At 43.1% G+C, this 25903-nt stretch overlaps 1 protein-coding gene across 1 annotated transcript; it reads right to left on the bottom strand.

Annotated features, from left to right (window-relative positions):
- Positions 1–22704: 22704 nt before the first annotated feature.
- On the bottom strand, positions 22705–25343 carry LOC135750151 (uncharacterized). Its single transcript, XM_065268924.1, has 3 exons — positions 25285–25343; positions 24708–25011; positions 22705–24494 (listed from the first exon to the last, which is right to left on the bottom strand). Exons 2-3 carry the CDS (start codon positions 25008–25010, stop codon positions 22782–22784), a joined length of 2016 nt encoding a protein of 671 aa, XP_065124996.1. The 5' UTR covers position 25011; positions 25285–25343; the 3' UTR covers positions 22705–22781.
- Positions 25344–25903: the final 560 nt, after the last annotated feature.

Here is a 25903-nt window from a genome sequence, read left to right as displayed (position 1 = left end):
TGTCTCTTTCAAGTATCATCTGAGAATGCATTATTTAAAATTGTGAGTAGGGAATGTATTACTGTAATAATTTATTCTGAATAATTTCTGATGATGGTTATAATGATGTTTACAATGTTTTACTGTTGTTAATTATTGTATGTGATTTATTTATTGTGTGGACCCCAGGAAGACTAGCTTCTTACTTTGGTGATAGCTAATGGGGATCCTTTTAACAATAAACAATAAACAATGTATGCGCTCCATCAGAGCCCGTCTACATTCTGGCACTCTGCAGTTTTTTGTCATGGGACGAAGCTTGGCAAAATTTCTTAAATGGAAATAAGAAGTTTTACACAGGTTGTTAACATGAGCCTCAAAGGTCAAATTGGAATCCATAATAACACCCAAGTTGAAAACCGATGTTGAAAGTAGAATATCCTGATTTGAGAAAGTAATGCTTGTAAGAAGAGATGTCGTCACCTGATGGGGGGGTGCCGATAAGAATTGCTTCAGTCTTTGAGCTGTTTAACTGTAAAAAGTTTTGCTGCATCCACACCTTTATCTCCTCCAGACAGGTATTCAAAGTGGAAGATGAGATAGCAGCATATGTATTTGAGGTTGTCTTCAGGTAGAGTTGCGTGTCATCAGCATAGCAATGAAATGAAATTTCATGTCGGCTGATGATACGACCAAGGGGAAGTATATAAAGAATAAACAAGATGGGTCCAAGCACCGAGCCTTGTGGAACTCCGCAGGTGACTTCATATGTACGGGATTTAGCCTTTCCCAGAGCAACATGCTCAGTTCTGTCGGTGAGATAAGATGTAAACCAATCAAAAACCACGTCAGAGAGACCACATGTAGTTCCGTAAATGGTGCAGAAGTATGGTATGGTTAACAGTATCAAAGGCTGCTGTCAGATCCAGAAGGATTAGAAGAGATGGAGAGCCAGCATCGGCTGTCATTAGCAGGTCATTTGTGACCCTAGCCAATGCTGTTTCCATACTGTGGCAGGAGCGGAAACCAGATTGGAATTTCTCAAATAAATTTTATGTTTTAAATAAGCCTGTAGTTGTGCAGCCGCAGCTTTTTCCAGTACTTTGGAAAGAAAAGGCAAGTTGAAAATAGGTCTGTAGTTCGTAAGATCCTCTGGATCTAGTGAAGGTTTCTTGAGTAGGGGTCTAATGACAGCTGTTTTTAATGCGACCGGAACATGGCCTGCCTGAAAGGAAAGGTTTATAGCCTTAGTAATCAATGGACTGATGGCCCGGATGTTTGATTTTATTAGCACTGTGGGAAAAGGGTCCAATTCACAGGTGGAGGATTTCATCTTCCTGATAGTTTCCTCAACCTCTTGCTGTGAGACATCAGAAAAATAGCTGAAAAATTTTTATTTCCAAAATATATATCTGTAGTCTGTGTGCATACAACAGTGAAGCAGAGTAGAGAAGAACGAATGGTATCCACTTTTTGCATGAAAAATGTTATGAAATTGTCACAGGTAGGGGTGGACCCAGGTGTAAATAAGGTCACGCCCCTTTCTCCACCTCGAGGAGATTCCCAAAGCCACCCCAATGACCAGACACACAAGGTAAGCATAAAATTAAAATATACTTTATTTAATTTACTTAAAAATATTAAATAGGGAAGGGGAAAGGGGAACTTAAAATAACGGCCACTCTAGGCTCTCCTCCACAGCTCAATATCTCAGTGTTCACGTTGGCTCTCTTTCTCTCCACAGACGGCTGCTCTGCGCTGGTTACAGCTTCTAGGCAGGTAAGGCTCTCTCCATAGCTCAATATCTCGGTGTTCACGTTGGCTCTCTCTTTCTCTCCACAGACGGCTGCTGGGATACAGGGACACAGTGAATCGTTCTCAAGACGTTCGCTCACCTCCGCGCTGATTACAGCTTCTAGGTAGGTATGGCTCTCTCCACAGCTCAATATCTCAGTGTTCACATTGGCTCTCTTTCTCTCCACAGATGGCTGCTAGGATACAGGGACACAGTGAATCGTTCTTAAGACGTTCGCTCACCTCTGCGCTGGTTACAGCTTCTAGGTAGGTATGGCTCTCTCCAAACTCAATATCTCAGTGTTCACGTTGGCTCTCTTTCTCTCCACAGATGGCTGCTAGGATACAGGGACACAGTGAATCGTTCTCAAGACGTTTGCTCACCTCTGCGCTGATTACAGCTTCTAGGTAGGTATGGCTCTCTTTCTCTCCACAGTTCAGTATCTCAGTGTTCACGCTGGCTCTCTTCCTCTCCACAGCTCTCACGACTCACTCACTTTCCTGTCAATCAGCAGACATAACAAGTTACATGGAGGTTTACAGGGTCGCGAGCTTACGCTGGCTGGTTTCTGCAATGCGGCGATTTAGCAATGTTTTGTAATGGGACGCCGGGGGCCAAGACCCTCTCTGCGAACTCGTTGATGAACAGAGGGGCGAGAAAGCCACGCCGGCGCACCGGGTCGAGCGCTGCCCGTTCCTCGAGACCCGTTGGTCAATCGAAAGCTGGACCGGGGCGCCCTTTCGTCGAGACCTCGGGCCAGCGGATCTCTCTTGCCTCTACTCTGTGATGATGAAAGAACACAAGTAAGGTAACAATAGTAGGTGCAGTACTCACACACACTGCCACTCGCACAGTTCTTTGCCGCCACTCTGTAATTCTGTGGAACTGAAAGCACACTACAGCAATATTGTACAGGTTTTTTCCTAGCGCCGTTCTTTCCTCTTCATCGTCCCGGGACGAGTGACTGGAAACGGGATTACGTCAAACAGGACACAGCACTCACACTGTAATACACGGCATTACACAGCACCACTTCAAGTGAAAATTTCCAAAGACTCACCCCACCACGCTCAGTGCACACAATAGACACCCGTCCTCTTCCACGTCGCTCTGGGCGAGAATAGGGAGATGGTAGATGGCCTAGCGTTTGTTTGCTATCGTTGCTGTAGCTGCTTTCCCACGAAAACCTTCGGCTCGCCCACCACGCTGGTACAGGGGTAGGGCCACTCGATCTCTCTTAAGAGCACTCAAACAATGTATCAATCCAATATATACAAACACTCACTTCAAGGGATTTGGTTACTCACGATCTCTGTCTTTCTTCGTCCTAGGTTGTCTTCATGCCAATAGTAACTCCAGGTATCTAGACAGGGCGCTTTCCAGCCACCAACACCACTTTTCCCACAGATATATACTCACAACGGTAAGTTTTCCTCTCCTTCCGTTTCTCTCAACCAATGTCAGTGTCCGTCTAGTACTTCACCTATAAGGTCTTCGATGTCCTCATTCCCATCGATCAACACAACAGTGGATAACATCAGCGATTTCGGGGTGCTCCTTTCAAAAGATCCACCGCTTTCCTTCCTTTCACCTCCTATAGCTCTGTCCTCTCTCCGCTCGCTTTAGCGATCCCCGGATCAACAGAGCTTCGGGCTCTTCAGAAGGTGCGTGTCTTTATATTGCCTTCGGCAAAGGAGCTCCCCCGTGTCACTCGCCTCTCGTGTCCATCGCGCTCGTGTGACTCCCCTCCTTTTCTGTGTTCCAACAGGGCTATTTAAGTGCTTCATTTTCTTCCAGCCTCCAATCACACTTTGCCTAACCAATGCCTCACACCTGTGGCTCGTGAAGCCCTAACAGCGTCGCCCTGGAAACCAGGAAGTAACAAGGTCCATCTTCATATGCGGCCCGGTGGGGAAACTTCCGGGCGGAACCAAAACTTCCCAAACTTTGGTTCCGCCCTTAAAAGATCGTCACCTTGTGACATCCTCCCCCGCCAATCCGTTCTCGTCCCGAGAACGAGTCAATATGGGGACTGCTACAAATTTAAAAGGGTATTTTATTTAAAAAAACGTGGTAGGCCATTGGGGGACCTTGGTCTCAACCCGAGGTGGACTGCCGACTACGCCAAATCTGTCACAGGTAGGGGTGGACCCAGGTGTAAATAAGGTCACGCCCCTTTCTCCACCTCGAGGAGATTCCCAAAGCCACCCCAATGACCAGACACACAAGGTAAGCATAAAATTAAAATATACTTTATTTAATTTACTTAAAAATATTAAATAGGGAAGGGGAAAGGGGAACTTAAAATAACGGCCACTCTAGGCTCTCCTCCACAGCTCAATATCTCAGTGTTCACGTTGGCTCTCTTTCTCTCCACAGACGGCTGCTCTGCGCTGGTTACAGCTTCTAGGCAGGTAAGGCTCTCTCCATAGCTCAATATCTCGGTGTTCACGTTGGCTCTCTCTTTCTCTCCACAGACGGCTGCTGGGATACAGGGACACAGTGAATCGTTCTCAAGACGTTCGCTCACCTCCGCGCTGATTACAGCTTCTAGGTAGGTATGGCTCTCTCCACAGCTCAATATCTCAGTGTTCACATTGGCTCTCTTTCTCTCCACAGATGGCTGCTAGGATACAGGGACACAGTGAATCGTTCTTAAGACGTTCGCTCACCTCTGCGCTGGTTACAGCTTCTAGGTAGGTATGGCTCTCTCCAAACTCAATATCTCAGTGTTCACGTTGGCTCTCTTTCTCTCCACAGATGGCTGCTAGGATACAGGGACACAGTGAATCGTTCTCAAGACGTTTGCTCACCTCTGCGCTGATTACAGCTTCTAGGTAGGTATGGCTCTCTTTCTCTCCACAGTTCAGTATCTCAGTGTTCACGCTGGCTCTCTTCCTCTCCACAGCTCTCACGACTCACTCACTTTCCTGTCAATCAGCAGACATAACAAGTTACATGGAGGTTTACAGGGTCGCGAGCTTACGCTGGCTGGTTTCTGCAATGCGGCGATTTAGCAATGTTTTGTAATGGGACGCCGGGGGCCAAGACCCTCTCTGCGAACTCGTTGATGAACAGAGGGGCGAGAAAGCCACGCCGGCGCACCGGGTCGAGCGCTGCCCGTTCCTCGAGACCCGTTGGTCAATCGAAAGCTGGACCGGGGCGCCCTTTCGTCGAGACCTCGGGCCAGCGGATCTCTCTTGCCTCTACTCTGTGATGATGAAAGAACACAAGTAAGGTAACAATAGTAGGTGCAGTACTCACACACACTGCCACTCGCACAGTTCTTTGCCGCCACTCTGTAATTCTGTGGAACTGAAAGCACACTACAGCAATATTGTACAGGTTTTTTCCTAGCGCCGTTCTTTCCTCTTCATCGTCCCGGGACGAGTGACTGGAAACAGGATTACGTCAAACAGGACACAGCACTCACACTGTAATACACGGCATTACACAGCACCACTTCAAGTGAAAATTTCCAAAGACTCACCCCACCACGCTCAGTGCACACAATAGACACCCGTCCTCTTCCACGTCGCTCTGGGCGAGAATAGGGAGATGGTAGATGGCCTAGCGTTTGTTTGCTATCGTTGCTGTAGCTGCTTTCCCACGAAAACCTTCGGCTCGCCCACCACGCTGGTACAGGGGTAGGGCCACTCGATCTCTCTTAAGAGCACTCAAACAATGTATCAATCCAATATATACAAACACTCACTTCAAGGGATTTGGTTACTCACGATCTCTGTCTTTCTTCGTCCTAGGTTGTCTTCATGCCAATAGTAACTCCAGGTATCTAGACAGGGCGCTTTCCAGCCACCAACACCACTTTTCCCACAGATATATACTCACAACGGTAAGTTTTCCTCTCCTTCCGTTTCTCTCAACCAATGTCAGTGTCCGTCTAGTACTTCACCTATAAGGTCTTCGATGTCCTCATTCCCATCGATCAACACAACAGTGGATAACATCAGCGATTTCGGGGTGCTCCTTTCAAAAGATCCACCGCTTTCCTTCCTTTCACCTCCTATAGCTCTGTCCTCTCTCCGCTCGCTTTAGCGATCCCCGGATCAACAGAGCTTCGGGCTCTTCAGAAGGTGCGTGTCTTTATATTGCCTTCGGCAAAGGAGCTCCCCCGTGTCACTCGCCTCTCGTGTCCATCGCGCTCGTGTGACTCCCCTCCTTTTCTGTGTTCCAACAGGGCTATTTAAGTGCTTCATTTTCTTCCAGCCTCCAATCACACTTTGCCTAACCAATGCCTCACACCTGTGGCTCGTGAAGCCCTAACAGCGTCGCCCTGGAAACCAGGAAGTAACAAGGTCCATCTTCATATGCGGCCCGGTGGGGAAACTTCCGGGCGGAACCAAAACTTCCCAAACTTTGGTTCCGCCCTTAAAAGATCGTCACCTTGTGACAAAATCATTGCACCTATCCTCTGTAGCTTCAGAGTGAGATTGAGGTTGTTCTTTCAGAAAATGATTTATAGTGGTGAAAAGTTGTTTGGGGTTTCCAGATCCTCTGTTTATAATGTTGGAATAAAACTCTGATCGTGCATCACTCAGGGATTTTGCATATGCCTTCCGATGTTCTCTGAAGGCCTGTCTATGAACAGTAAGTCCCGAGATCTTATGGCGCCGCTCAAGGACACGACCAGCTGTCTTTATATTCCGCAGCTCACAGGTATACCAAGGAGCAGAACGTGAAAAAGTAACTGTCCTTGTTACAACAGGGGCATGGAAATCTAGAAGACTACACAGAGATTGATGATAAAAGTCAACTAATTCATTAGCTGAAGAGAAGTCGACTGAGAAAAGGCCTTGAAGATCCATGGTTAACATGTTAGTGTTGATATTTTTCAAATTCCTAAAACATATCTGACGCTTGTCTCTGATGTGAGGAGATGGAAGTGACAGCTCCACTGAGATGGCGTTATGATCAGAAACACCCATGTCATACACCAGCATATTGCTAATGAGTGTACTATTAGATATGACCAAGTCCAAAATATGCCCTCTGTTATGCGTAGGGACATCAACATGTTGTTTAAGATTAAGACAGTCCAGCATTTGTAAAAACTCAGCAGCAAAAGGACACGAAGGGGTGTCTACATAAATATTAAAATCTCCAAGTATTACAACATTGGTGGAGGTAGTGCAAACTGTAGTATGAAGGTCATGTAACTCTGTGATGAAGCCCGCGTTTTGTTTGGGGGGGGGGGGCGATAGATGAGGAGTATTGTCAAAGGGGATGTAAAATTACATTTAAAACCAATACATTCAAATGAGGACATTATAGGCAGAGCAAGAGGTGACAACTTCACATTCTGTCGATAAAATATTGCTAAGCCTCCACCACGACCAGTGCTGCGGGCTTTCTCCAGATAGCTATATCCATTGGGACAGGCTTCATTTAGTGCAGAATAGACATCCGGCTGATGCCATGTTTCTGTTATGCACATAAGATCTAAGCCATTATCCACGATGTTATATTGTATAAGGGATGCCTTATTTGTAAGAGACTATGCATTAAAAAGTTCGATTTTCATTGTGGGTATTTTGGTAGATCTTTGTAAATGCCGTAGAAGACTGAAATCCACTCCACGTTTCCATTGTTAACGCCAGGAGAAACATTGCTCTGATGACGCAACAGGCGTGCAACATCGGTCCAAATAGATGCAATAGCCAATGCAGAGGATCGATGGTACATAAACTTTCGATGGGAGCTTCTATGGATATATCGTGGTCGGCGCAGAAGTCCAGCTTCCTTAATGACTTCAATGCAAGCTGGAATTGCGGCGCTGTTTAGGATCATCAGCTGCGAGATGGAATATCTGAGCTTCATCACGAAGAATCTGAATCTGACCGAAAACACTACGCGAGGTAACTTAGCAGCCCATGCCAAACAAATTTTTAACAGACTAAGAAAGAAAAACATACTAAAACAAGCTAAAATTACTAAAAGCAGCTAAAACAAGAGCAGCAAAATTATAGAGATACTGAGAAGCGGCGAACAACAGACGCCAGCGTCCTCTCACGTCCTCATGTTTTTTTTTTACCATAGAATGACCCCCCCCAGCTCATGCAACAAATCAAAACTATATAAGGAATTAATTTAACAAACAAACAAATGATGGCGATCAGCCTTATTTACAAAGCCAATGACCACCACAAACAATAAAAGGATGAGAATCACAAATAAAATGAAATTAATTAATTAATTACACCAGCCCAAACCATATCTATATAGTTAGCCAGGATATGGATGTTTACAGTTAACAATGCATCAGTTAGAATTATGGGCAAAGCACAGTTCTCAGGAACCAGCTGCAATAAGCAATCCCAATGTTAGCATCATTATTCAAATGACCCAAAGACAGGTTCACAGAAGCAGCTGATCACTATGACAATAAGGAAAAATAAACAAACAAAAGAAACACACGATGCATTAAAAGCAGAACCAATGGAGAGCTACTCTTTTCTCACACTCCGATGGTAACTTTAAAAGTGAAGCATTATCTCTAGGCCCACAACAGAACCAGACAGTGTACCGTCCAGTGTACAGTGGTGAAGATAATGGCGTTGTTACATATGGAAGCATATGGGTAGCATAATTCAATTTAGAATGTAATATGCTATATGACAATGCAATATGTAAAATGGCAATGCATTTCTGTATTTAAAGGAAAACTTCAGACAATTTAAATTTGAATATATTATTAAATTGGGTCACCTATGTAGTAGAAGTGTGAAGTTATTTTAGAAATTGGTGCCCTCTAGGCTGAGAAAAGCCAGAAAATGTGTTTTTTGGCTTATGTGGATGAAAAACACCAAGTCCCAGAATGCATTGCTTCGCTGCTCTACGAGGCCACTCCCTAGTCACGCCTACTGGTTTGAGACGGCAGGAGGGAGGGAGATTCAACTAGACTAAATACAACTTTTACAGACACGTCTGCGACGATTTAGTTGATATATTATAATAAATACTACCTTTTCCACATCGAAATGATGATTCAACCAAAACCGGGAAAAAGACAAGCAGTAAGTTTTCATCGTTTGCTGCGGTGTAAACAATGGCTGCGGGCTATCAACCACGCAAAGTGTCGAGAAGACAACGATGCGGTAAAATAAAAAAACAGAGGGTTTGCAGTCTCCATTTCAAGCATGAAGACATCGAACCCAATGTACTCGGAATGAAGCAAAACACGCGAAAGGACACTGGAATTCCGTTCATGTTTACCTTCACAGACACGACGAACAGCCGGAGCCATCTGGTATCAAACGCATTCGTCTAGGTTTGAGGTAAGACTCTTGCTAATACTCGTTTCTGATCACACAGTAGCCTTTACATAGTGATACAGTGGTTAGCAAAGTAACGCTAGATAGATAATGACACATAAGTTGGGTGTTCTCAAAATAAAACAACTGTTAGCTACCGAGCTACTTCTGGAGTTGCGTAAGCATGCAAGCCTGTTACTGTAAAGTTATTCGATGGTTGAGATAACTGCAGATACATTTGCCAGATGTACATGATTAATTAAATAATATTTATGCATGCTACACGTAAATAACATTGCATTTTATCTGTAAAACTGTAAAATATAGTAATATGCAATTTATCATTGCTTATTACTGTATTGCATATCATTTTTATAGCTTTAGTTACTTTGCATATTCATATTCAGACTTTATTGATCCGGTGGTGAAATTCAAAAACTACCTGCAAAGTCAAACTTCTGCTGTTATTTTGGTGAAAGTAATGCAAAAGTATTGTTCTGCATTTACTCACAGGTTTCCAGAAGAAGATGCAGAAGAAGGGGGAAAAAAGAACAATGAAATCCTCCTTGCATGGACCAGGTCAGTGTTTGTTTGTAATGTGGGAGACTTTACATTGGTTTGCAAGGTTAAAAGTTACTAATTGTATTATCTTTTATATGTAACCGGGGCATAATATGCTCCATTCATACCTACCCGCCACTAGGGGGCACTCGTGTATACGTGATGCATAGAAGAGTGCACACAGAGGAAGAGTGTACTACATGTGTGTATTGTGCTTGTTCAGAGCTGCAGACCTGCCAACCTGTACGCATTTTGCGTAGCAGGTACTCATTTTGACCTCAAAGTACGGTGGTACGATTTGTCACTCTAAACTACGCAAAAACCTGATGACGCCCTTTGCCGCGCGAAGTACTCAAAAGAAGCAACAGAAAAAATAAAAATATGTCCAATCATAGCACTGGGCTCATCCACCACATAGAAAGTGGGGATGATTGACAAGTCGTATGGCCAATCAGTAAGAGTCTGCTATCGATGGAATCACAAAATCCAGCGTGATCTCCTTCCTCCACCCGCAGTTTCTGACCATCTTTTTAAACGGAGAGTCAAGACGTCTGACCCGCTAAGGTAAACTGGTCAGGGTGGATGCGCAAATAATGAAATAATGCATTAGCTTAATCCTTTGAAGTCGACGGTCGCGCAGGCTCCGTTTCATAACGTGCACTTGACCGCAAGATCCGCTAATTACTTCTGATTTGTAAATGAGCATCATTTATAATTGAGCGCTTACGAAAAAGTACAATGATTTTACCATGGGGAGAGCATCCAGTTTTAGTCAAAAAAAAACGGAAAGTTCACTCTCAGTGAAGGGAATCCACCTGACATCCTAGTGAAGCGGATTAAATGCGTTCTGAAATAACGCGCTCTTGATAATTGTCAATAAAATAAAACGTCATATACAAACCACATCAAATAAAGTTTTATAAATGGATAATATCTCGTGTCTCGAGCGCCCACGTGATAGGTGCCTATGCCGTACTGTACTGCACTGTAAACAAAGCTACAACAAATTACAGACAGACATACAGTAAACAGCACTACTGTCACAGTTATGGTTGAATTTAAAGCAGTGTTAACTCTAAAATACTGTCTTAAAGGTATAGTTAACATAAAACATGTAATTCAGTCATAGTTTACATAACAGAACAGACCATCCAAACATTTATGAGTTTCTTTATTGTGTGATACACAAGTTATTTTAAAGAGTGTTGATAACCACAGTGTCTGGTCCCCACTCCATTGTATTTTTTGCTAGTCAGGTAAAAACAAAAAATATTTTTCTCAAATTTTTTTGTGTGTGTTTCACTCAAGAAAGAAATCATGAAGGTTAGGCACAATATGAGGTTGAGTAAATGATAACAGAATGTCATTTGTGGGTTAACCATCTCCCACTATTTAACAGTAATATCACTTTTAACAGTGTTTGTGCAGACATGCTAAACTTTGGAGAATACAGTATTTAACATTAATAATGTTATTAATCACCATGTAAGGCAAATTTAGTTAAACATGATTTTATTCACATTTATAATTATTTTTAAAGCAGATTATGGCAGGATGGAGAAAAAAGTGAGTGCAATGTGCAGCATGTTACCTTGAAAGTTACCAAGAGGTGTGTGTGCGTGCATGTGCGCGTGCATGTGTTAAATTATATGTTAAAAACCCGTGTTCTGTCCTTTCGGCCGATGCTACTGTACTCAAAAAAAATTTCCAAGGTTGGCAGGTCTGGAGCTGTCTGTAGCTGAGCACATGAGCAGTTGTGTGTAAGATTAAAAGCAAACATCAGCCTTTCTTAAGGAAAGGAGGAAAGTCCTGCTTGTGTTTTGCTTACCATCTTGTGCATCACGTATTTGCTGTCGGTCTGCAAGATATTTCCACGTGGATATACACATATCTAATGTGGTAGAGATTGAGCGTGAGTGTTTATTTAAAGAGTTTAATTTAAGTTGCATGTTTTATTATAATAATCGGGTATTTGTGGAAAAATAACAATCCATTTTCTCTTTGACTGAATTATATTAGAGGGGAGAACAGATCACATGTGTCAGCGCCTCGTTTCATGTTACAGCGTGTCACAGAGTGAGTTCATTTATTTTGTTTCATATTATAAATGTTATTGTGCATTTAAAGAAGAGAGAGAGACATTTTGTAATGTTTATATTATGTCAGCAATAAATATAATTTGTTAATAGGCTAAATATGAACATTTTGTTACAATGATTGACACTGTATAAATGATTAATGAGGTGTAAAATGGATTCAGTTCAGATTTATTGAGTTAAGTGGCTAATGTTTATGTACTATGAATGTTTCTGTGTTTTGTCTATATTACAGAAATAGCATCCAAAAGCCACTACCGTTGTTTTATAGGGGTACATTTCATACAGGGCTATTTTTGTTTGTTTTGATTTATTTTCTCTGTTGATTTGGGATCTTTATAATCTTGAGAAGGAATGTGATTTAAGGAGAAATGTGTATTAACCCTTTCTAATCAGCCGAATTTCACCTGAAGGGAGTGTTCAATAGTTGGGCTACTGTTTTATTTGTTTTATTTATTTTTCTCTAAACTGAATAGGCCATTGTAACCAAATATTTACAGTGTATTTGGAGCTTGTGTTAATTTGATCTCTTTTTATATTTCTTGTTAACTTGGTTTATTATAATATACTACACAGGGGAAATTTCACAGTCATTTAATGCTGTGTTTTCTCTTAACTCAGTCGGAAATAAAGAACCCCTGTTAGATGTATGGCTGTGCTAGAGTCTTTGTCATAGTGTGAAGGTTTACACGGCCACATCTTTTGGTACCAGGAGTGGGGTTATAAGTTACTTACTGTGGGTTTCCTTTTGTGCAGAGGTTTTGTTTATTGTTTTTTATTCTAATTTATTTTTTATTAAGTGGGTTAAACAACAGTAAACAACGGTAGTGGTCGAGGCTGGATGTTTGTCACCGAGAGTCAACAGCGAGCTATGTGCTGAGCCAGGAAGGACTTCAGGATCAACTTGACTGGGAAGTCTGCATGGGACTGTGTTAGTGTGTGATTTTGTAGAGACTGAAGCCATTGACATCTGCCGTATAGAGCCATGGAAGCTGAAGATACTGAGCAAGCACAGGCACAGGGAGAGGACAGCCAAGGACTTGGTGCTGCTTCCCGGGTGAGTGACGACGAGAGAGTTAACCCTTTGCTACAGCTCCAGTCTCAAATTCAGGATTTGGGAAAGAGACAGGATGAAGTGATGTCAACACTGGCTAGTTTTAACACTGTCAATACTAGGTCTTATGTCTATATCCCTAGAGAACGACAAATTGTTCCTTACTGTGGTGACTCTTCTAAAGACTGTCAGACCATCGATGAGTTTATTGAGGAACTCGAACGAGTAATTCGTGTAAGGGGATTGAGTCGTGAAGACCAAGTAGACTTTATTTTGTCACACTTAAGGGGGTCAGCACTTGATGAGGTCAAATTGTGTTTGGGGGGAGATGATGCAGCGCCTCGAGATCTGTTTGTTTGTTTGAGAGATGCTTTTCGTGAGAAACGGACAACTCCTCAACTGTTACATGCCTTCTATTCACGGAAGCAGTTGGAAGGGGAGGACCTCCGCGAGTATTCACATGCCTTGTCAACAATGCTGAATGCTGCGCTACAACAGTCTTCAAAAGCAGTTCCTGATGTGCAGTTAACACTGAGGGATCAGTTTATTGAGGGAGTAGGAGACTCTGCGCTTCGCAGAGAACTGCGTAAGTTAGTGCGTGACCGGCCCCGTGCAACACTGTTTGAGGTCAGGGAAGAGGCATTAATGTGGTGCGCAGAAGAACAACAACCCCGTAAGGCGAGTACTGCCAAAAGTCACTACTTGGTGGGCATTGAGGGGGGTGCGGGTTCTACAAAAATGGCCATGTCTCCTTCAGAAGACTTGCACGCTGTATTAAAAGAGGTTGTGACAGTAGTAGCGCAACAAGGCAAAGCTATCAGTGAGCTTACTAACGCTGTCCGTAACCTTACCACTCAAAGAAGCAGCTCTTCCTCTGAAAGGCCTCAAAGACCTAAGCTTAAGCCTAGATATACCAGAGACGGTCAACCCATTTGCTTGAGGTGTGAAGGGGTGGGACATATAGCCCGTCAGTGCATCTCTCAAAGTAATCAGGAAAGCCAGGTGACGGCCCCAGCCGAAACTCTTGTGCCGGGAAAAGGGGTCCCTCCGTTGTGTTGAGCCAAGCAATGAGAGGGGCCCACCATGGCTCAACTACCAGTCCTTTGACAAAAGAGCGTTTTTTGGAACGCGCTGTGGGCGAATGCCCTGTAGTTGAAATTAACATAGGGGGGGTAGCTGTGAAGTGTCTTTTAGACACAGGCAGCAATGTGAGCACACTGGCAGAAAGCTTTTTCAGAGGGAAGCTACATGGGGGTATAAAGATATGCACAGCACCATGAAATGGCTCAAGATTACAGCTGCAAACAAATTACCGCTCCCGTATTTAGGTTATGTTGAGTTGGATATTCAGGTAAGGGGAGTAACAATACCAGGGTGTGGTTTTTTGATAGTCCGAGATCAGAATGGTGGGGAAGCTGATAATTCACCTCCAGGCATTATTGGCATGAACATTGCCCAGCGTTGTAAGCAGCTGATTTTAGCTGAGTTCGACAATGCACTGGGGGGAACACTAGACCCAGATTGGCGAGTGGCTTTTACTAAGGTGCACGAGGCAGCACTGATTGGGCCATCCTCTACAGTCCGAGTGGCTGGAAAATCCAAAACACTTGTACCTGCAGCCTCAGTTACTACAATCCAGGTCCAGGTGCATAAGGAGCCACCCCATGCGAATGGTGTTATGATATTTGAGCCGGGGTTAATGCCACTTCCAGGGGGGTTGGTCTTAGTGCCTACAGCAGTATCTTCTAGTAAATGTGTTTTCCCTGTACAGGTGTTGAGTCTTGCATCAGAGGATGTTTGGCTGCCTCCCAAAACAAGGTTAGGGGTACTATCTCAGGGTCACAAGGTTGAAAGTAATTCTTGTAAGGTGGAATTTCAGCGAGTTTCTGATGATCATGAGGAGGTCACCGTCCATGTAAGATCAATGACAGAGGTTCAAGGTGATGTACCGTGTTCTGTAGATCGTGTGCAAATGGGGGGAACTCCAGCGCAACAGGTCGAGTTACGAGCATTGCTCAGGCAATACGCAGATGTGTTTGCTATGTCCGACAATGATCTTGGGTACACTGATTTGGTAAAACATGAGATCCCCGTGACTGATGACATTCCCGTCACTCAAGTGTACAGACGTATACCTCCAAATCAGTTGGAAGAGGTGAGGGAACATATTTCTGGTCTGCTTAAAAAGGGAGTCATCAGAGAAAGTTCAAGCTCATACGCCTCACCGGTGGTACTGGTCCGGAAGTCTGATGGGAGTCTGCGTCTGTGCGTAGACTACCGGAGGCTGAATGCAAAGACTCAACGTGACGCATTTCCACTGCCAAGGATCGAAGAGAGCCTAGATGCACTGTGTAGGGCACAAGTCTTTTCGACCATAGACCTTGCGAGCGGCTATCACCAGGTAGAAGTTCACGAGAAGGATCGGCACAAAACAGCGTTTGTCACCCCATTCGGTCTGTATGAGTACTTACGGATGCCGTTCGGTCTTTGCAATGCGCCGGCGACATTTCAGAGACTCATGCAGGCCGTAATGGGCGAGCTAGTCTTTCAAATAGTCTTGGTTTATTTGGATGACCTGTTGGTATATTCAGATACATTCGAGAGTCACCTAACCAGGCTTGAGACGGTGTTTCGACGGTTGAGAGAGGCTGGATTAAAGATCAAGGTGGAAAAGTGTCACCTTCTCCAACCTGAGGTCAGGTTTCTAGGGCACCTTGTATCAGCCCAAGGCATAGGCCCTGATCCTGACAAGGTGAGCGCTGTGGTGCAGTGGCCAGTGCCTAATACGGTCAAGGAACTGCGATCCTTTTTGGGGTTCTGCAGTTATTACCGCAGGTTTATTGCAGGCTTCTCCAAGGTGGCAGGACCTTTGCACGATATCGTGAATGAGTGCACTGCAAAAGGTAGGGGATCCCAGATTAAGGAGCTATTCCAGGGCCTTTGGTCATCTGAATGCCAGCAAGCATTTGAGCACCTGAAGGGAGAACTGACTCGTGCTCCAAATCTGGGGTATGCCGACTTCACACTCCCGTTTGTGCTGGAGACAGATGCCAGTAATTGGGGGCTGGGTGCTGTCTTATACCAGTATCAGGGAGGGAAGAAGACAGTAATAGCCTACGCTAGTCGAAGGTTGAGAGGTGCCGAACACAACGATCGCAACTATAGCAGCCGGAAACTATAGCTCTTGGCGTTGAAGTGGGCTGTAGTAGAGAAGTTCAGGGGTTATCTGCTGGGGTCTCAGATCACCATCCTTACTGATAACAACCCACTCTGTCACCTTAATACTGCTAAGTTAGGTGCAGTGGAGCAACGTTGGGTGGCACAGCTGGCTGTGTTTAGTTTTAAGGTGCTGTACCAGCCAGGGCGCTGTAACACAGCGGCTGATGCTCTCTCTCGTAGGCCAGGACTGGAAGACAAGGAAGTAGAGACTGAATATGCAGAGTACGATGATTGCGTGGCTATTTGTAATGCACTTCATGTAGGAACGGCTGTTGAGCTTGATCTTGCAGAGTCCAGATCTGCTCCGGCTGGGCTGACAGAAGGGTAAATAAGCTCAGAGCAGGGTCTTGGAAACACCCCAACATTTCCGGGGTATACTAGGGAAGAGCTCTGTCATTTTCAGGAGACAGATCCGTCCTTAAGTGTCTTGAAACGTTTTTGGCAAGTAAAAAGAAAGCCTTCTGTTCGGGAGAAACGGGGTTTGCCTAGGCAAGTGCAGTCACTGCTCAAACAGTGGGGTAAAATTAAAGAACATCAGGGATTGTTGTATCGAGTAGTTGATGATGCGTCTCTAGGTGAGTGCCAGCAGATGTTAATTCCTGCGTGCTTGGTTGAGCAGGTGCTACAGAGTGTCCATGACAATATGGGGCACCAAGGCATTGAGAGAACCTTGGGATTGCTCAAGCCAAGGTGCTATTGGCCAGGGATGCACGATGCTGTAGAAACCTGGGTGAAAAATTGTCACCGTTGTGTGCTTTCTAAGATGCCTCAACCGAAGATTCGTGCAGCTTGGACTCCCTTTCTAGCTACTCGACCGCTGGAAGTGGTCGCTGTTGATTTCACCACTCTGGAACCTGCCACTGATGGTCGGGAAAACGTGCTGGTGGTGACAGATGTTTTCACCAAGTTCAGCCAGGCGTTTCCTACACGAGACCAGAAGGCTGAAACTACCGCCAAGATCCTCCTGAAAGAGTGGTTTCTCAAATATGGAGTGCCGCAGAGATTGCACTCGGACCAGGGGAGAAACTTTGAGAGTGCGGTCATGGCTGAACTGTGCAGATTGTACGGGGTACGGAAGTCAAGAACTACTCCGTATCACCCGCAGGGGAACCCCCAATGCGAGCGATTTAATCGCACGACACATGACCTCCTGCGCTCTCTACCTCCCGACAAGAAGCGTAAGTGGCCAGAGCACCTGCCAGAATTGGTGTACGCCTACAACGTAACTCCCCATTCCTCAACGGGATATTCCCCGTATTTCATGCTATTTGGAACGCAACCATTTCTTCCAGTTGATGCATTGTTGGGGCAACAGCCTGACAAGGACCCTGAGTCTAACTGGTTGTCCATTCACAAAGAGCGGCTCCAGAATGCCCATGCCAGAGCCCGAGAATATGCAGAGAAAAAGGCAGCAGAGCGAACTTTGAGACATGAGAATGATGTGTATTGTCCTGAGATTGCTATTGGACAAAATGTCTATTTAAGGCACCGCCCTGCCGGTAGAAATAAGATCCAAGACGCTTGGGCACCTGAGGTTCATGTGGTAAAAGATGTACAAGGAACCACATTTGTGGTGGAACCAATTGAAGGGGGTGCCCCAAGACGTATACACCGTGCAGATATTCGGCCTTGCCCTCTGCCAACTCCCATGCGAACTCCTGTGCCAGCTCCTCGTAGCAGGGTACGTCCTGTGAACGAAAATGTTGTTCCACTAGCCAAGGCATCAGCAGTGCCTTCAGATGTTGAGTGTGTAGTTGTGGAGGAGATATGGCAACCCAAAGTGCAGTCAGTGCCTTTAGTGGAGGGAAGTGTAGAACAGTCCTGTCCACGGGCAAAGGCCTTGATAGCACCTGAGCTTGAAGGATGTGGGCAAGTTGATGAGACACCAAATATGCTAGAGAGGAGCATAGATGAAGGAAACAGTGATCCAAATGCAGTACAGATAGACTCTGTTCCAGATGCTGGTGTGGAACATCCTGTTCCGGCTCTGAAAAGAGCACCTACACCTGCGCCACGCCGGTCTCAAAGAAAGACAGCAGGCAAACATAGTAACTTGTATAATTTGCCTAAGCCAGTTTGTAATGCTGTATGATTTAGCCTTCATGTTTTGTCTCAAGTATTAGCAGGAATGGTAATGTACACATCTGAAAAAATGAAAGAGGCTATGGACAGTTAAAAGAGAAGTCCACGAGGACGTTGACTTATGGCAGGGGAGAGTGTAACCGGGGCATAATATGCTCCATTCATACCTACCCGCCACTAGGGGGCACTCGTGTATACGTGATGCATAGAAGAGTGCACACAGAGGAAGAGTGTACTACTGAGCACATGAGCAGTTGCGTGTAAGATTAAAAGCAAACATCAGCCTTTCTTAAGGAAAGGAGGAAAGTCCTGCTTGTGTTTTGCTTACCATCTTGTGCATCACGTATTTGCTGTCTGTCTGCAAGATATTTCCACGTGGATATACACATATCTAATGTGGTGGAGATTGAGCGTGAGTGTTTATTTAAAGAGTTTAATTTAAGTTGCATGTTTTATTATAATAATCGGGTATTTGTGGAAAAATAACAATCCATTTTCTCTTTGACTGAATTATATTAGAGGGGAGAACAGATACACATGTGTCAGCGCCTCGTTTCATGTTACAGCGTGTCACAGAGTGAGTTCATTTATTTTGTTTCATATTATAAATTTTATTGTGCATTTAAAGAAGAGAGAGAGACATTTTGTAATATATTTGTTTATATTATGTCAGCAATAAATATAATTTGTTAATAGGCTAAATATGAACATTTTGTTACAATGATTGACACTGTATAAATGATTAATGAGGTGTAAAATGGATTCAGTTCAGATTTATTGAGTTAAGTGGCTAATGTTTATGTACTATGAATGTTTCTGTGTTTTGTCTATATTACAGAAATAGCATCCAAAAGCCACTACCGTTGTTTTATAGGGGTACATTTCATACAGGGCTATTTTTGTTTGTTTTGATTTATTTTCTCTGTTGATTTGGGATCTTTATAATCTTGAGAAGGAATGTGATTTAAGGAGAAATGTGTATTAACCCTTTCTAATCAGCCGAATTTCACCCGAAGGGAGTGTTCAATAGTTGGGCTACTGTTTTATTTGTTTTATTTATTTTTCTTTAAACTGAATAGGCCATTGTAACCAAATATTTACAGTGTATTTGGAGCTTGTGTTAATTTGATCTCTTTTTATATTTCTTGTTAACTTGGTTTATTATAATATACTACACAGGGGAAATTTCACAGTCATTTAATGCTGTGTTTTCTCTTAACTCAGTCGGAAATAAAGAACCCCTGTTAGATGTATGGCTGTGCTGGAGTCTTTGTCATAGTGTGAAGGTTTACACGGCCACATATAGGTCTGTCCTAAATCATATGCGGTTTTCCTGTGCAACCAGTAAGGGGGACGCTGAGGTAAGACATTTGATTCTAATTTGATTCATTTTTAGGAAAAACGATTTTTCTAGACTTATTGATAATAATCATATTTTCATGCAGGTACTGAAATTCCCGTGTAAATCCATTCTACACCATGTGTGTAATGAGCATGAGTGTACAGATGATGACGGAGGACATCCTGTGGCATTTCAAGACCTGTCATCGCTGGTCCTTGATAAAAGGCTTCTGAGAGACATTGAAAAGATGGCCCTGTTCAAACATACTGGTGAGAAGTTGCGCTTGTACACTTAATTGTTTTTCCAAATCCTAATGATCATGTTTTAATTTGTTATATCCCTTCTTTCTTTCTCTTTATATAATTGCACACAGGGCCGCTGGAAGTCTTTCACAGCGCACTTTTGAAATACCTCCCCAATGTTAGTTCCTGCACTACAATGGTACCACACTGCCCTTAGCTGTACATATCTTATTTATATGGTTCTTGCTGAATATGAATATTTATTGTGTTTTTCTTATAATATATTCTGTTTATACACTGCATAAATCAATATTATTTATACTACTATTAGGTTACTGCTACTACATCGCACATACATACATGCTTCATATTACATATCCATATTTATTCTGCTCTTACAAGGTAACAGCTAATAAATTGAAACATTTATATTTTGTTTATATTACTCTAACCACCTTCTGTAAACAAACAGCACTACTGTCTACACTGCACTATATTTTTTGCAGTTCTGGTTGGACACAAATTTTGTACTTGTACTCTGCATAATGACAGTAAAGTTGAATCTAATCTAATTTTCTACCCTTTACAGGAGAAACACGGTTCAACCAAATGTTCTGCAAGAGATCCAAGCAGTGGGTCTTGAAGAAAAGCTTCATACCACACAGTTTGTAGACGAACTCATCCAGAAGGCCATTGACAAAAGACTCAATCCAAACATTGTGTTCAACGTGCCAACCTCCCCACTGCCACCCAACATTGCACCAGTGCCTAAACCATCAAAGGAGGCTGCCACGACTTCTTTCAAAAGTCACTTCTGAGACTGACACTTTCTAATAATAATAATAACAATCAACTCTTCCCTGAGTTCTATTGCTGTGCCTAATCAGATTCTGCCACCACTCTTATATTTATATTATTATATACTGTGTGTGTATATACACACATAATTATTATTATGTTTTGCTTTGTTTTTATTTTGTGCAGGACATTTTTAGATGTAAATTATGTCCTTGTTTATTTTAATGTGTTCTTTCCACTGGTGGCACAATATATTTCCGTTTTGAATAATAAAAAATACATTTCTTCATCTAACCCTGTCTTTTGTACACCAAAGTTATACATTATAGACTTGTGGAGGCGCAATGATCTGTTACTGTGATTTAGCTGTCATTACTTACTTCACAAAATCATTTGGGTTAAAAATAAAGCCAAATATTATGTGTGTTACAGAATTTAGACCTAAACTTTAAAAAACGAATGCTTTCCTCAAATTGCAGTCACTGTTTCTTTATAAACTCGTAGCAACTCTAAGGACTATAACACGAACCACAACAAATGTGAGTTTTAACTTTTTATTAAAAAACATAAACAACTCCCACTCATAGCTGATCCAGAGCTTCATCCGTTTCTTTATATCCGCTATAATGTCCGTGAGGAGCTGGATATCTACGTCTGATGTCCTGAACAACACAGGCAGGTAAAACAAGTCGATGTCCTTTCCCCGGTCTTTCGCCTTGCCAGGGGCGATTCCAGGATTTTATAAATGGGGGGGCACAGGGGGGACCAAGAACCAGTCAGGGGGGGCCAATCAAAAAATTCAAATGAAAATAAATACTGGTTTAGAAAATATTAAGCATGGTTCTTGTGCAATGCCACGTGCTCTAATATAGATGGTATTAATTTTTTGTATTTTGCGTGGATTAAACAACAGTTCTGTTCCAGAATAGTTCACTTTAAATAAATTGTCATAATTTACCCATCCTAAAGTTATTTCACACCTGTATGAGTTTTTCTTCTGCTGAACACAAAATAAAATATTTTGAAGAATCTTAGTAGCCAGAAAGTTGATGAACCCCATTGACTGCATGTTATTTTGTTCCTACATATGAAGTCAATGGAATCCATCAACTGATTTTGGTTACAGACATTCTTAACTCTTTTCTTTTTTGTGTTCAGCAGAAGAAAGAAACTCATACAGGTTTGAAACAAGTTTATGTATATGACCATTTAAATTAAGTGAACTGTTCCTTTAAGTACATTGCGTGTAGCTGGTATTAGTTAACATTCTGACATATCAGGATTTTGTTTTTCTACTCTGTCTGATCTGACTTTCATTGTTTATTAGCCTATATTGTATTTTAACACAACTGAATGCTATTTTTTACATATTATCTGTTCTGTTGTCAGACAACAAGAAAGAGTTTAAGCTAGTGACTAACACGACCCAATAACACCTCGTGTTTAATCCAACCAGCTGTTACTTTATACTGCTAAAATCCTAATTTAAATGTGACATTGTCTGATACAATTTACATTGAAGAGCTGATACGAGGTGATTTCGGATTACCTGTGTGTCTCATGCAAGGTTGCTCTTCTCATCTGATTGTGTTTATGAGCGCTTTTAATTTTAAATGCGAGTGATAGTTTTATTGTAGGGGAGACCGGGGATGGTTGTAACACTTTTTTCTTCAGCACCTAAAACTACCTTTTTTTTTAGCTACAGGTCTGAAACTTTTAGGCAAAGTACCCACACTTGTCTACTACAATTGGCAACAATTTAAATTTCTCCAACTATATCAAAGGCTTTTTGAGAGGAGCACAAATACAAGGTGGTCCTGTGTTACAATCTACCCCACTACTAGGGTAGGTTGTAACACATACTGGGGTAAGTTGTAACGGGTAGACAAAATGCACAAAAACTAAGGGTACTCCAAGTGTTATTCCACAACAACAGTTTTATTTTAAAAGGGTACTCCAAGTGTTATTCCACAACAACAGTTTTATTTTAAATGAATAGCTGCAGTTAACAAACGTATGATTTCTTTATCAGTCACAATGGTGACAAGAACAAACATAAAATGCATTTTTATCAGTCACAGTGGTGACAATAACAAACAAATAAATAAATGCATTCTTAAGTCACAATGGTGACAAGAACAAACATGAAATGCATTTTTATCAGTCACAGTAGTGACAATAACAAACAAATAAATTAATGCATTCTTAAGTCACAATGGTGACAAGAACAAACATGAAATGCATTTTTATCAGTCACAGTAGTGACAATAACAAACAAACAAATAAATGAAATGCATTCTTAAGTCACAATGGTGACAGGAACAAACTAATTAACAACATTGTTACTCAGAGTCACAATGGTGACAAATGAAATTGGTCAGGCCTGGAGTGCATGCCTGGTGGGCCCAAAAGCTACATAAAACACACTTGACCCACACTTCTTTGGATCTAGAATTTCGAAATGGTTCCATGCAGACTACACAGAAATCTTCCTCTTCTGAAGAGGAGTTATCATCCTTCACCCTTTTACCAGCAGGTTTTTTTCCCTTCTTGTTTTGGCTTTTCACACTGCCCAAGATTTTTTTCCTGATGATTTTCCCTTTTCGACGCTCCTCCTCTTCCAATGCAAGCTTCACTGGTGTATCTGTGAGGATTTCCGAGCGCCTCTTCTTCCTACCCTTACGTGTCTCTTTCCTTGGGCCTGCTTTTGGAAATGGCCTAATGAGTGATGGACTGAACGACTGACCCACGATGGACCCCGAATGCAGGTGGACAACATGAGTGGCTGGAGAGGAACCGGGCGGAAGGTGAGCTGGAGAGGAGCCGGGCGACAGGTGAGCTGAAGATGGGCCAGGCAGCAGGTGAGCTGAAGTGGAGCCAGGTGGCAGGTGAGCTGAAGAGGAGCTGGGTGGCAGGCAAGGAGGAGAGGAGTCAGACTGCAGGTAAGCTAAAAAGGAGCCGGGCGGCAGGTGAGCTGGAGAGGAGTCGGGCTGCATGTAAGGAGGAGAGGAGCCGGGCGGCAGGTGAGCTGGAGAGGAGCCGGGCTGCAGGTAAGGAGGAGAGGAGCCGGGCGGCAGGTGAGATGGAGAGGAGTTCTTTTGAAGAGCCTCAGATGGATCAGGACGATCTGTGACTTGTGAAGGCATAAAGTCACAGTCTTGAAATATATTACAATTATAAGGCCATATGCCTGTACACTGGAAGCCCGCTTGTATGTTTTTCTGTGTTGCGGCTGTGGGCAGGGCAATCCTCACAATGGCTGGAATGTCGTAAATACTCATAGTTTTACCTGGATTCCCCCTCATCCAGTCATCACTCGCCGAATTCACCATCCTTTTAAATGGACCAAACACACTACGATCAAGTGGTTGGAGTTTATGGCTGCAATGTGGTGGGAACGTAAGTAGTACAATTCCCTGGCCTTTGCAAAAATCCACAGCTCTCACTGAGATATGGGAAGAGTGGTTATCGAGCAAGAGCAACACCTTTCTTTCTGGACTGACCTTTGTATGCTTCACAAAGTGAACGAGGAATGATAGGAAATCCTCTTCCTGCATCCAGCCTGATGAATTAGCACTTCCTGCACTCCCCAATGGCCCACTCTGAACAAAGTGATCCTTAAAATTCTTGCGAGGGAACACAAAGAATGGAGGAATTGTATTCCCCAGAGCCTGCACAGCATATGCAACTGAAACAAGTGTGCCCCTCTCCCCTGACGTCATGGCACCGACCTGCTTCACACCCCGGCGTGCTACAACTCGGGATGGTGCCTGGACAGTTGTCACGCTGGTTTCATCGACATTCCATATGTCACTGCCATCAAACCCGTTTTTGTCAATCACCTCCCTCAGTCGATTGAAGAAGAGTTCCACATTAGCACGATTGAAACTGGTGGCTCTTGAAAGGCTAGTTGCCTGCGGACTCCTCACTGAAAGTCTGGGGTTCCGTTTCATAAATGAGCTAAACCAATCAGGCCCTGCCATTTTCTTCTCATTCCAGGTTTGTGGATGCTTAATGTTGAATTCCACCGCGAGTTGATACGCAAACTTTCTGACCTAAAAGAAATCATAACATGATGTCTGAGTAGAGACACATTTTTTTCTAATTGTGTGTGTTGGTATTTATTTTACTTTTACCAGATTTTAAATTATTTAATATTTATGAATGATGAATAAAATGAGTTTGCATGAACGGTCCAATACAAATTAAGAAGTCTTAAATCTTGCCTTTTCTACCCAGTTCTTAAGACGCTTATCCATCATGCTTACCTCACGTGGAGTTAGCCCATAGTATATATCGGCTGCCTGGCTTATATACTGAGACAAAGTCTCCTCCTGCTCCCTGGTGAAGACCTGGTGAGGACTGTAATATCCTACATGAGGAAGGTCTCTCGATCCCTGGTGTTTCAGTTCTTTATATTTCAGCCAATATCTGTTCAAGGTGACATGGCAGATTTTGTGGGATTTTGCCACTGCCCTGACAGACTTTCCTTTCATAACTTCCTCTGCTGCTCTTTTTAAAAGAGTAGCATCGACTCCACGCTCTGTTTTTCTCACCCACGTTCTAGGCATTCTGTAGAATTATTAAAATCACAAAAATGTTCTTATTTGTATGTAAGGGGATGGTTGTAACACTTATCAAACACGTGTTACATCCTACCCCACCACTGTCACCCATTGTTTAGCTAGCTGTGTTAGCATGGTGCTTTGAAATTAGCAGGAGGTTGATACACCATTTTTTACTGGAGAAACTAAAGTTTGACCTGATATAACTCATACAACATTATCTACAACAGTAGAGGTACTAATAAAAATATTATCTTGTTCTTTTTTTTTACTTTCTTACCTCAAAATTAGATTTTGGGCTGTAACTTCAGGAGAGATTGCAACACAGACAACAACACCTCCATGTGGGATCATAAAGGAAGTCTGAGAAAACTGAAACTGTCACATGACTCCTATCTCATCCCTGATTCGTCGAAAAGGTAGTGTTGCAACTCTCCCCGTGTTACAACTATACCCGGTCTCCCCTATATCGCGCATAGCAATTCAGCGCAAATTCAAAAATATCAGAGAATACTGTTAAGCGTGTGCGCGCATACCGCACCATAGGGAGGGAGAGAGAGAGCTCGTACACAGAGAACTGGTGTTTGTGTGTGTGGGGGAAAACACTAACCTTTCGTTAAGTCATAATACTCGATCAACCGTATTCTCTGTCAGTAACATCTGTTGGCTGTTAACTTTTACGTGAAAAGACAACAGAGGAACCCAGCTGGAAACACCGCCAACTTTTAACTCCTTCACTCAGTTTTAGAGAGGCACTGTCGAGGTTCCGCATGCAGCAGTGAGAAAGCGTGCACGCGAGAGAGAGAGAGACAGAGAGAGAGAGAGAGGCGCTGCTGAGCGCTTGCAAAAGCACATGAAGCCGTTTTAAATAGTAAAATAAAATGTAAATGGTAATCATG

This window comes from Paramisgurnus dabryanus, chromosome 12, assembly GCF_030506205.2.
Source record: "Paramisgurnus dabryanus chromosome 12, PD_genome_1.1, whole genome shotgun sequence".
Lineage (NCBI taxonomy): Eukaryota > Metazoa > Chordata > Actinopteri > Cypriniformes > Cobitidae > Paramisgurnus > Paramisgurnus dabryanus.
The sequence above is the reverse complement of the archived record's forward strand: the minus strand, read 5'-3'. Positions and strand labels throughout refer to the sequence as shown.

Coding starts and splice junctions, on each gene's coding strand:
- LOC135750151 (XM_065268924.1), bottom strand. CDS start 25,010: ATGCCTAGAACGTGGGTGAGAAAAACAGAGCGTGGAGTCGATGCTACT. Junction 24,495..24,707: donor ATGGGCTAACTCCACGTGAG/GTAAGCATGATG, acceptor GATTTCTTTTAG/GTCAGAAAGTTTGCGTATCA.